Source organism: Cyclopterus lumpus, chromosome 6 (genome assembly GCF_009769545.1).
Source record: "Cyclopterus lumpus isolate fCycLum1 chromosome 6, fCycLum1.pri, whole genome shotgun sequence".
Lineage (NCBI taxonomy): Eukaryota > Metazoa > Chordata > Actinopteri > Perciformes > Cyclopteridae > Cyclopterus > Cyclopterus lumpus.
In genome coordinates, this window is record NC_046971.1 from 3,057,501 (window position 1) to 3,070,000 (window position 12,500).

Consider the following 12,500-nt stretch of genomic DNA (forward strand, 5'->3'; position numbering starts at 1 on the left):
GAACCAGAGCCAGAACCGTCACGGATCACAACATTAAAGGGACTCTCAGATTTCTGTTTGTGACGTGGGCGATCTGAGTCACACCGCCGGCAAGGAACATTTAGGCCAGAACATTTGAATATATATGAATAAATAGAATAATAATCAGCCTAATTTAAAATTAACACTGTCCTAAGAACAATTTAAAAATAGAAGTACTGCATGTGCATTATATAATTGTATGTTTAGATCCAAACACACGGTGTTGCTGCATCAACTGCATACAAACAAATAACAACAGATGGCCGTGGTGCCTCATTGTGTAACATTGTAGCCATCTTGTTTATGTTCAACCATCAGTGACACTAAAAGGATTGCGATTATATTTAGGTCTCCAGAAATGTTACAATTAACTGTCATGAACATTAAAACACGCTGTGAAAGAGTTAAAGAAGAAGCCCTGGTAGCGACCTGTCAATCACCTTGTAGCCCCGCCCTAAAGCACACCCTGCTTTATGGTCTTTCTGACTCTAAATGGATCATAATTTACTAAATGCTATTAATATCTTTCATGGATGGAGATGGTTGTCAGCTAAGAGGACTTTCCAATCCTTAAGCTCTGGTTGGACAACCCTCCTCCTCCCAGACTCCGCCCCCTCCTCCAAGTCTCCGCCTCCTCCCAGTCTTTAAGAAGAAGATATCCACTTATCATTGCAAACTTTACTCCCCATGTGGAAATATATGTATGCATAGGTCATAACAAATTAATAATTTCTCTGTGTTCAGTGACTAAAACACTCTCTGGATTAATATGACAATTAATTGGAAGTAATTAGAGGTTTTCTCTCTAATTAGTGCTAAATTACTTTGAATAGTTATTTCCAGGTGACATCCTGTGAACTTCCACTTACACACTTAGAAAGGAACTAAGAAGAAAGAAATGTTCATTAAAAAAACAACACTACGGTTTCCTTGAAGGTCTGCAGCCGCGTGACGGAGGAGATGGAGCTGTGCGGGTTGCAGGATTTAATGTGTGTGTGTGTGTGTGTGTGTGTGTGTGTGTGTGTGTGTGCAGGTCTGTCTGAGTCGTGTCTCGATGAGTTGGCTCTGGAACACCTCTTCCCGCTGCCGCTGCTGCACAACTACGTCCGTCTGGTACGCAACAAACACACAACAAAGGACTGCGAGGGCTTCGATGAGTAAGATGTCAACAAATAGAGGGGGGGGGGGGGGATGGTAAAGAGAGAGAGAGAGAGAGATGAAGTGAGTGAGGGATGAAAGGAAAGGGAGGATTAAAGCTGCAGTGTGCTGGCTGTGGAGGGGAAAACCAGACGAGAAATTTACATTTGACATATATATATATATATATATATATACAGATATATATATATACACACAGATATATATATATACACACAGATATATATATATATACAGATATATATATATATATATATATATTTATATATATATATATATATATATATATATATATATGTGTCTGTCGTGTCTGTTCAATGTTTCTGAATCACACCTCTTCATGACGTTATATTTAAGCTTTAATCCACAGCGAGTGTGTCTCAGTTTAGATCGTCGCCGTGGCAACGGTTTTTTTATTTATAGAAAGTTTGGTGCTGCAACGCGTTTGATCCAGTTGATCAATAACCAGACGTGTTGTTTACCGTCACAAGTTTACGACGACTGACACGGACACACGTTCATCATCTCATTCAGTTAAAGGAGTGTTGGAAATGAACGAGAAGAGATTAGTAAACCTCTCTCTCTCTCTCTCTCTCTGTGTCTCTCTCCCCCTTTTCTCTCTCTCTCTCTCTCTCCCCCCCCCCCCCCCCCTCCAGGTGGAACAGTATGGAACCCTCATCTTTCATGGCCTTGAGGGCAGCTGTGAGGAACCCATCGCCAGTCTGGTCGCCCGCTGTGTCAAGGTGTGTCCACCAAGTCCACCTTCACACCTCCACCTTCACACCTCCACCTTTACACCTCCATCTTTACACCTTTACACCTCCACATTTACACCTTCACACCTCCACCTTTACACCTCCATCTTTACACCTTTACACCTCCATCTTTACACCTTTACACCTCCATCTTTACACCTCCACCTTTACACCTCCATCTTTACACCTTTACACCTCCACCTTTACACCTCCATCTTTACACCTCCACATTTACACCTTCACACCTCCACCTTTACACCTCCATCTTTACACCTTTACACCTCCACCTTTACACCTCCATCTTTACACCTTTACACCTCCACATTTACACCTTCACACCTCCACCTTTACATCTCCATCTTTACACCTTTACACCTCCATCTTTACACCTTTACACCTCCACCTTTACACCTCCATCTTTACACCTTTACACCTCTACCTTCACACCTCCACCTTTACACCTCCATCTTTACACATTTACACCTCCACCTTCACACCTCCACCTTTACACCTTTACACCTCCACCTTTACACCTTCACACCTCCACCTTTACACATTTACACCTCCACCTTCACACCTCCACCTTCACACCTCCACCTTTACACCTCCATCTTTACACCTTTACACCTCCACCTTTACACCTTTACATCTCCATCTTTACACCTTTACACCTCTACCTTTACACCTCCATCTTTACACCTTTACACCTCCACCTTTACACCTCCATCTTTACACCTTTACACCTCCACCTTTACACCTCCACCTTTACACATTTACACCTTTACACCTCCACCTTTACACCTCCACCTTTACACCTTCACACCTCCACCTTTACACATTTACACCTCCACCTTCACACCTCCACCTTTACACCTCCATCTTTACACCTTTACACCTCCACCTTTACACCTTTACATCTCCATATTTACACCTTTACACCTCTACCTTTACACCTCCATCTTTACACCTTTACACCTCCACCTTTACACCTCCATCTTTACACCTTTACACCTCCACCTTTACACCTCCACCTTTACACATTTACACCTTTACACCCTCACACCTCCACCTTTACACCTCCATCTTTACACCTTTACACCTCCACATTTACACCTCCACCTTTACAACTCCATCTTTACACCTTTACACCTCCACCTTTACACCTCCATCTTTACACCTTTACACCTCCACCTTTACACCTTTACATCTCCATCTTTACACCTTTACACCTCCATCTTTACACCTTTACACCTCCACCTTTACACCTCCACCTTTACACCTTCACACCTCCACCTTTACACCTCCATCTTTACACCTTTACACCTCCACCTTTACACCTTCACACCTCCACCTTTACATCTCCATCTTTACACCTTTACACCTCCATCTTTACACCTTTACACCTCCACCTTTACACCTTCACACCTCCACCTTTACACCTTCACATGTCACACTGACGTTTAAACAGCGGAGCTCTCCTCTCTGCTCATTGAAATGCTCCTCACTAGTGGAAGTAGTAGGAGTCGACTTTCTTTGTTTCCATGACAACGTGCTCCCGTCTTACCCCTCTCTCTCTCTCTCTCTCTCTCTCCCTCTCTCTCTCTCTCTCTCTCTTCCTCTCTCTCTCGCTCCCTCTCTCTCTCTCTCTCTCTCTCTCTCTCCCCCAGTCCAAGCAGGAGATGGGCGGGCTCAGCTGTGACGTGGTGAGGGTGGAGGTGGAGGAGAGCCTGACCAAGGAGACGCTGCTGGAGACCTTTGTGGCCTGTGGTAGGGACGGACACGTGCACGCACACACACACACACACACACGTGCGCACACATACACACACACACACGTGCACACTTTTTTTTGGAGAAAATTAGTCATAATGATTTGGATGGTGCGTCGTTTGTCCTCCGACACCACAAAAAGAAAATAATGTCTACATATCAGTAAACAACCGTATAACCATATAATGTAAACGCATTGTATATGTGTCATGAGTTATTGATCAGGCTGAAGGCGTCTCTCTCTCTCTCTCTCTCTCTCTCTCTCTCTCTCTCTCTCCCCTCTCTCTCTCTCTCTCTCTCTCTCTCAGGCTTCCTGGTTCCGGCGGCGGGCTCCGGGCCTCCGGGCGGTCGCACTGGTCCCAGTGTGGTGGTGCTGCTGGAGGGACTGGAGAAGGCCTCCTCCCTCACGGGCCTGCTGGGAGACCTCTGCCACAGCCTGGACAACAGGGGCTCCGCCTCTCCGCTGGTCCTCAACGCCGGTACCACGCAGCTACGGCGTTGTATAGAGCTCATGTTGCATCGTTAAAATATCAAAACGGGACTTATTTGTGGTGGAAAAAAGAGACACGAAGTTGTCATCGTCCAATCAAAAAAAGAAAATAGATAAAAGATCACGTTCTGTCCAGGATTAGTATCCGATGTTAACATTTAAATATTAAAAATGAACAGCAGAATAACTCGTTGTTAATAAATGTTCGACCCTTCAAGGTCCGCACCGCTTTCGCGAGGGCAGCTTCCTGATTGCGACGCTGTCCAAGCCCCGCCTCCAGGGGTCAGAGCTCCGCCTGCAGCAGCACTTCCGCTGGGTGACGCTGCGCTGGGACCGCGAGCCGCTGCACGGCCTCCTGGGAAGGCACCTCCGCAGGAAGCTGCTCCACAAGGTCGGTGCCGCTCGGTTCAGACTCCTGCATCATCGGGGGGGGGGGTGACGCTGCTACTGAGACTCGTGTCCCTTCCTCTAAACCCCCGCCCCCTCCAGATGGGGACCGGCGTCTGGTCACCTGACGGCGTGATGGAGCGCTGCGTGCTGTGGGTGAGCCTCGTCTGGCAGCAGCTCAACGCCTGCCTGTCCCGCCTTGGGACCCACGAGGCTCTGCTGGGCCCGCGGCTCTTCCTGTCCTGCCCCGTGGTGCTGAACAACAGCACCCAGGCGGTCGTCAGGTGTGTGTGTGTGTGTGTGTGTGTGTGTGTGTGTGTGTGTGTGTGTGTGTGTGTGTGTGTGTGTGTGTGTGTGTGTATGTGCGTGTGCGTGTTGTGCATCAAATTGCACCTATAAACTAAAAAAAAGATTATTTCAGGTTTATGATGAGGAGCCTGCACATTTATTATTATTATTATTATTTATTTAAATTAAATTCTATAGCATTTAAGATGACCTGCTATGGATTTTTTTTAACAGTGTTCTTTAGACATACTGGACAAAGACATTTTTAAATGACTTTTTTGACAAACTATATTAATTTTAAAATGGCTTTTTTTGTGATTTTTGTTTTTTGACTGTACTTTTTATTTATTTTTTATAAACTCTAGAATTTGTTACGACCTTTTTGCAAACTATACAAAGTTTTTTAGGTACTTATTTGACTACCATATGGTACATTTTATTAAAACCCAAGAAGACCCTTTTTATTCTCGTCTGACCGCGGTTCACCTCTCTGTGTTCAGGTGGTTGGCTCGGCTCTGGAACGCCGTGGTCGTCCCGCGCGTGGAAGAAGCCGTCATCTCGCGGGTAACAGCCAAGCGCTGCTCTTCCTCCTCCTCCTCCTCTTCTTCTTCCTCGCCGTCGCAGCACTCGTCTCCTAGCAACCGCGGCCTGTCTGCCGGGCAGCAGGCTGTGGTGAAAGCCGCCCTCAGCATCCTGGTCAACAAGGCCGTCCTCCAGGGCTGCCCTCTGCCTCGGCACGGTGCGTGTTCCTCGCCGCCGCGGTTCCACCAGCTGTAGGGAACCACGTCATTTACATTTGTTCATCGTCTCCTGCAGAGATCGACCGGTACCTGCTGGAGTTTCGGGGCGGGACCTTCCCTCTGTCGGCCATCGGCTCCTACAAGGGAGGAGGAGCCAGAAAGGGGCGGGACGGCGGCAAGTTGAGGCGATCCAACACGAGTCCTCGGAAGAAGGGAGGCCCCGCCCTGAGCTGGAGCTCTGGGGGTTCCTTCAGAGAGGGTAAGACGGCACTCCTGGATCCTCCAGGGGGCACCGTGACCTTCAGATGTAAAGTAGACCACACAGCCTCACAGAGGCAGAGAGGGTTAAGAAGCATTAATAAACTTGAACCGGTTCCCCGATGACCCGGTCAACAGGAACATTAACTAAAGCTAAATCCGAGGGACGCCTGAACGCACCGTGTTCCGGGTTCTTTTGAAAGGGGGGTGGGACCACGTGAGGCTCTGGACGCTTTCACAGATGGGAGTGCAGCGCCCTCTAGTGGGCCGAACATGTGCTGCATCCTGAGTTCAGAGCATGTTTTACCGGTTCATATTCACCTTTTCATTGGCTCGTGCGCTTGCGGTTCGCAGGTTCGCTGTCCAGCACCGACGTCAGCTTCATCGCCGACGGCGCCGCCCAGAGGTTTGTGTTCCCTTGACGATCGTTAACCCCCGAAACCCCGAAACGTGAAGTCACTAAACAGAACGCGGTGTGTTCGTAGGGAACCCGAAGGCCTGGAGGGTCTGTCTGTGTTCTCTGACGACGAGACGGACTTAATCAGAGAGCTGCAGACCCTGTGCTCCAGCAAGTCGGAGCCGGACATCAGCAAGGTAGTCTGTCTGTCTGTCTGTCTGTCTGTCTGTCTGTCTGTCTGTCTTGTCTGTCTGTCTGTCTGTCTGTCTGTCTGTCTGTGTGTCTGTGTGTCTGTGTGTCTGCGTGTCTGTCTGTCTGTCTGTCTGTCTGTCTGTCTGTCTGTCTGTGTGTCTGTGTGTCTGCGTGTCTGTCTGTCTGTACGTCTGTCTGTCTGTCTGTCTGTCTGTCTGTCTGTCTGTGTGTCTGCGTGTCTGCGTGTCTGTCTGTCTATCTGTCTTATCTGTCTGTATGTCTGTCTGTCTGTCTGTCTGTCTGTCTGTCTATCTGTCTTATCTGTCTGTCTGTCTTATCTGTCTGTCTGTCTGTCTGTCTATCTGTCTGTCTGTCTGTCTGTCTGTCTTGTCTGTCTGTCTGTCTTATCTGTCTGTATGTCTGTCTGTCTGTCTGTCTGTCTATCTGTCTTGTCTGTCTGTATGTCTGTCTGTCTGTCTGTCTATCTGTCTGTCTTGTCTATCTGTCTGTCTTGTCTGTCTGTCTGTCTGTCTTATCTGTCTGTCTGTCTGTCTGTCTGTCTGTCTGTCTTATCTGTCTGTCTGTCTGTCTGTCTGTCTGTCTTATCTGTCTGTCTGTCTGTCTGTCTGTCTGTCTTGTCTGTCTGTCTTATCTGTCTGTCTGTCTGTCTGTCTGTCTATCTGTCTGTCTTGTCTATCTGTCTGTCTTGTCTGTCTGTCTGTCTTATCTGTCTGTCTGTCTGTCTGTCTGTCTGTCTGTCTGTCTATCTGTCTTGTCTGTCTGTCTGTCTGTCTGTCTGTCTGTCTGTCTGTCTGTCTGTCTGTCTGTCTATCTGTCTTGTCTGTCTGTCTATCTGTCTTGTCTGTCTGTCTGTCTGTCTGTCTATCTGTCTTATCTGTCTGTCTGTCTGTCTGTCTTATCTGTCTGTCTGTCTGTCTGTCTGTCTGTCTGCGTGTCTGTCTGTTATGACCTTCTTTTTTTTATACAACCACACAGATCTCTCAGGCCAAAGACGACTTGATCCTGTTCTCCAGCTCTCCCGGTGAAGCCCCGCCCCCCCGCACGGCCGAGCAGGAAGCCGCCGTCCAGCCGGTGAGCGGACAGGAAGTGACCGAGCGCCAATGAATATACCGTTGCTACCGCATGTGATCCGTGAGGAGAGAAGAAGAAGAAAAATACTTTCTAGTTGTTTTCTTACTGTAACGCTCCTGGGACTATTTCATAAATCAGTAAAAAGTCTGATTATAGTCATAAAAGATGTCTCACCTGGCCGACCACTGTGGTTTAGTTTACTACTATTACCTGTTTGTATGGAAATGGTTAAATATAATTATTTTTATTTAATTCTCATTTACAAAAGAGACCTGAGAACAAGAAAGATTTAATTAACAATTGACAATAATCATAAAAAACTATCGGACAATGAGGTTTTAACTTCAGTGGATTTAGACGTTTTTTAAATGAAGGACCACGAGATAACGAGTGTGTTTTTGAATGTAAAAAAAAAAAAACATTTAAAAAAAGAGGAATAAATAGTCTCCGACTCACCAAACCGTCCGTGTTCCCCTCCAGGCCGTCACCAACGCCGCCGGCGGCCAGACGCCCGTCCAGAGCGCCGACCGCCGTTCCGGCGCCGGCTCTCGCTCCAAATCGCAGCTCCCCGTCCCGAGCAGCAGGGGGCAGCAGACGCGAGCCTCCGCCTCGACGCCCTCCGGCCGCAGCAGAAACGCCGCCAACAGCGGCAGAACGAAGCCGACCAACAACGACAACAACTACCGCAACAACATCAACGAACGCAACCAATCGCACGAGGACATCTGGATCCTCCACAGAGACCTGCACGAAAACAACAACAACAACCACAGCAGCAGCAGCAGCAGCAAGTAGACGCCTCCCCCTCCTCCGACTGTGAACACCTCGAAGACGACGTACCCGACGACCTTTGGACTTTTAGTATTCGTACTTGTACTGCAGTTGTGTACTTGGGGACCATAGTTTTATTCTATCACAGTATTTGAAGTATTGGTAAGACTTTTAAATGGGGGGGGCGGGGATAATAAACGAGAGGTTACTTTACTGTCGCCTTATTCCAGTGTAGATGATATATAAAGTATTTAAATGGTGGAAACTGCCTCCGAACACAGTAATGAAGGTAGTTCTGTGTACTTAAAGTGAAATACTGTGCTCGTCCTACTGGTTTAAGGTACAAACAGGCCTTTTATTTTGGTTTGTTTGTTTGTTTTTGGTGAAAAGAAAGAAACGAGTAGGCGTGTTTTTGTTTTTTTTTGCTATTAAGTATTTGGAGATATTCAAGCGTTTTATCTTTTAAATAGTTGCAAGGTTGGTTTAAGTACCGTCGAAAAATGAATCAGGGTTTTACCAAATATATTTGTAAATAAGAATCCGTACGTTTTAAATGCTCTATAGATTGGTGTACGTGGTATATGACGGCTTGTACAGTGACGAAAAATAACAAAATGAAAAGCATCAAAAAAACAAACAACTTAACTGAACAAAAAAACAACAAAGTTGTGTACATAGTGTTTGTAAAAGGAGTTTTTGTTGTGAAGACGTCACTTGTTTCAGAGTGACGGGCTGTGGCAATAAGTAATAGAAGTGTCCTATCAGCTGTAAGCCATAATAAATATTTTAAATGCCCATCGAGTCGTGTTTTAAGCCCGGCGGCGTGTAATTCATACTTTCTTTTTACTTTTGAGGATGAGTATTCTGTGAAGGAGGACATTGTTTAAATATATAAATATATATATATATCTATACATATGTACAGGAGAGATTTTAGTCGACTTATGGTTTTTGATCTGTAGCTGTTTTGAAGTTTAAAGAATTGTCTTTCGAGCACAAACATTAAAATGGCACTGTTAAAAAAAAAAAAAAACATTTTCTTTTTCTTCTTTTTTTTTTAAACACAGGATTTTAAAAGAAAGTCCCAAAATATGATTTTTAAATATCGTCTTCAGCAACAAATCAGTTAAAGTAAAAAATATCTATATATGATATTATATAATCATAAGTGTTTTTTGTTGGGTTAATTAGGCTTTTTCTTCTTTTTTTTAAACACAGGATTTTACATCACCAAAAGTCCCAAAATATGATTTTTTATATATATATACGTATATATATATATACGTATATATATATGATTCCATTTTCACTTGTATTTAATTAGCTTTAAACATTTTCTACAGGACGCTACAGGACATTTTCTACAGGACGCTGACTGCAGTTCACTTAATCACCACCGGTGTCGCTAGAAACAAGGTATTTTTAAAAATATACATTTCAGATGGAGAGAAACCTATAGAAAGTAAATAAATAAACAATATTTTATTTATTGTATTGGAATTATAGACTTGCAGTTTGTTTTGTATCAAACCGTGGGTAAAATGTTGTTTTTATTTGTTCCATACTAACAACAAACATAATATATTAGTACATAATTATAATCTGTGTTGCATTTGAAGTAGAAACTGTTGATTTTAAACCATAAACTCATGAAACAAAACGGACAAAAAGACGACGACGACGTTCTCAAAATCTTTATAGTTTTACTGAAAATATAGTTGATTGAACAAATACATTTATACATTTTATTTATTTATTTTGGGGACATCTGCATCCCTTTCCTATGAGTAAGAAACAACGTTGTTCTTAATTCACTCTGTAAAAAGAAACATGTCAGTTCACATATCGAGGCATTTCTCCGCGGTACCTTTTCCAAAAACTTTGAAAGGAGCGACGCACTCTTTCCCCCAAATAAAGACAATTAAAGACAAATAAAGACAAATAAAGAGATGTTGGGAGTCGCACGTCTCCGGGTTGCGTGGGAAGTCTGAAAAAATATATATTTCAAATAGAAAATGCACTTTTTTTTCTTCTTTTTAATGAATCGGCATCAGCAACTGAGGCTGAAGGAATTAAAGTAAATTAAAGTAGATTAAAGTGAATTAAAAAGGGTGTTTTGTGGACAAAAGGTTCTCCAGCTACGCTTCGTCCTGTGGAGGAAGCAAAAGGGAAGAAGGACCGTTTCATGCCGAGTACCTCGGGGAGTCTCTAAAGTGCATTCAGATAGAAAAATAAAGGTCTCAGAGTCTCCGCTCTTTTAGGAGTGTGTGTGTGTGTGTGTGTGTGTGTGTGTGTGTGTGTGTGTTTTAAAGGATGACCCAAATCGCCCCCTAGTGGCCCGGCGAGCGTTCAGAGTCGTTTATAAAAGAAGGTAGGGGAAGACATCTGTGTGTGTAAACGGGGCTTTAAGTCCCTGTTTGAATGTCGTCACGGCGACGGTTGGTTTGTGGTTCTGAGGTCATTTTGGTCGGCGCCATCTTGTTTTGCAACAAAAGGTTAAACTTTTCTTCTTTTGTTTTTTTAAAGAGGGTGGAGCTAAGTACAACTAAACTTTCATGAAGTGAAAACATGGACGACTCCAAGACGGGACGACGCCGTGGTAACGACCTGTCAATCGCAGAAAGCCCCGCCCTAAAGCATACCCTACTTTATGGTCTGTTTGACTCTAAATGACCATCATGCTGTATTGATCAGGAGAGAGAATGCAGCTTTAACACATGAAGCATAGACTTCTATACAACCAGAGGAGTCGCCCCCTGGTGGTCAGGAGAGAGAATGCAGCTTTAACACACGAAGCATAGACTTCTATACAACCAGAGGAGTCGCCCCCTGGTGGTCAGGAGAGAGAATGCAGCTTTAACACATGAAGCATAGACTTCTATACAACCAGAGGAGTCGCCCCCTGGTGGTCAGGAGAGAGAATGCAGCTTTAACACATGAAGCATAGACTTCTATACAACCAGAGGAGTCGCCCCCTGGTGGTCAGGAGAGAGAATGCAGCTTTAACACATGAAGCATAGACTTCTATACAACCAGAGGAGTCGCCCCCTGGTGGTCAGGAGAGAGAATGCAGCTTTAACACATGAAGCATAGACTTCTATACAACCAGAGGAGTCGCCCCCTGGTGGTCAGGAGAGAGAATGCAGCTTTAACACATGAAGCATAGACTTCTATACAACCAGAGGAGTCGCCCCCTGGTGGTCAGGAGAGAGGATGCAGCTTTAACACATGAAGCATAGACTTCTATACAACCAGAGGAGTCGCCCTTTAGTGTGGACAGATGCTCACTTGGAGAACTATATATATATACATATATATATATATATATATATATATATATATATATATATATATATATTCTTTATTCCTGCTCGCTCCCTGAAGCCGACTTGATGAGTGAACGTTGTAATTGTTCAGGAGGTAAATTGGATTGTTGTTGATAAATCAGATCAATAAGTCAGACTTCTACAGCGGCTGATTTTTAGTTAGTGATGTTCAGTCCAACTTTAAAAACAATCTAAGAGACTGAAAAGTGAAAAAAAAGTATCTGCCCCCCCCTCAAAGGACGACATGACCAAGTTAAAGGCACTTTAAATGGATCAATGAAGAGTCCAGAGTTTAGGATTTAATGCTTCTGGTTTATATTGATCACAACTATGTCCATTTTTTTTTTTTTTTACATTTTCTTTCAGTGCAAAAATCTACAAATTGAGTTCTCGTGCTATTTAATAAACAAAAATAATCTGGGAGGGTATCGTAAATCATCGGTATCGAACCCTCGTGTGTGTGTGTGTGTGTGTGTGTGTGTGTGTGTGTGTGTGTGTTGGTCGGTCAGAGGCGAGTGTCGTGGACCTCGTCTTCGGCCTCCTCCGGCAGCGATGAGATCTTGGCGGTGGGCGGCGGCGCCCGCTTGCTGGAGTTGAGGCGGTGCAGCGTCGGGAAGAGGCGGAGCCTGTCGGAGGGGCTCATGGCCTGTTTCAGGAGGCTCGTCTCGTTCAGCAGCTTCTGGAGGGAGTCGTAGCTCTTCATGGAGCTGCCCTCGATCATCTGGAGGAGGAGGAGGAGGAGGAGGAAGAAGAGGAGAAGAAGGAAGGAGGAATAGGAGGAGGAAGAAGAGGAGGAAGAGGGAGGAGAAGGAGGAGAGGAGGAGGAGGAGGAAGAAGAGGAGGAAGGAGGAGGAA

The 12,500-nt window shown here is 44.9% G+C and overlaps 2 protein-coding genes across 2 annotated transcripts in view; one reads left to right on the forward strand and one right to left on the reverse strand.

The window, feature by feature from the left end:
- The window catches only part of cttnbp2 (cortactin binding protein 2), a 58,379-nt gene extending 49,057 nt beyond the window's left edge, over positions 1-9,322 (forward strand). The window contains exons 12-23 of the mRNA XM_034536121.1: positions 1,055-1,134; positions 1,836-1,922; positions 3,602-3,701; positions 4,013-4,183; positions 4,413-4,585; positions 4,684-4,865; positions 5,370-5,608; positions 5,686-5,868; positions 6,222-6,273; positions 6,353-6,461; positions 7,453-7,548; positions 8,029-9,322. Of these exons, the coding sequence (XP_034392012.1) occupies positions 1,055-1,134; positions 1,836-1,922; positions 3,602-3,701; positions 4,013-4,183; positions 4,413-4,585; positions 4,684-4,865; positions 5,370-5,608; positions 5,686-5,868; positions 6,222-6,273; positions 6,353-6,461; positions 7,453-7,548; positions 8,029-8,343 (1,787 nt within the window). The 3' untranslated portion in view covers positions 8,344-9,322. The remainder of the gene's footprint in view (positions 1-1,054; positions 1,135-1,835; positions 1,923-3,601; positions 3,702-4,012; positions 4,184-4,412; positions 4,586-4,683; positions 4,866-5,369; positions 5,609-5,685; positions 5,869-6,221; positions 6,274-6,352; positions 6,462-7,452; positions 7,549-8,028) is intronic.
- Positions 9,323-11,905: 2,583 nt separating this feature from the next.
- The window catches only part of cftr (CF transmembrane conductance regulator), a 12,486-nt gene continuing 11,891 nt past the window's right edge, over positions 11,906-12,500 (reverse strand). Inside the window, 1 exon segment of the mRNA XM_034534525.1 lies at positions 11,906-12,366. Within this exon segment, the coding sequence (XP_034390416.1) occupies positions 12,151-12,366 (216 nt within the window). The 3' untranslated portion in view covers positions 11,906-12,150.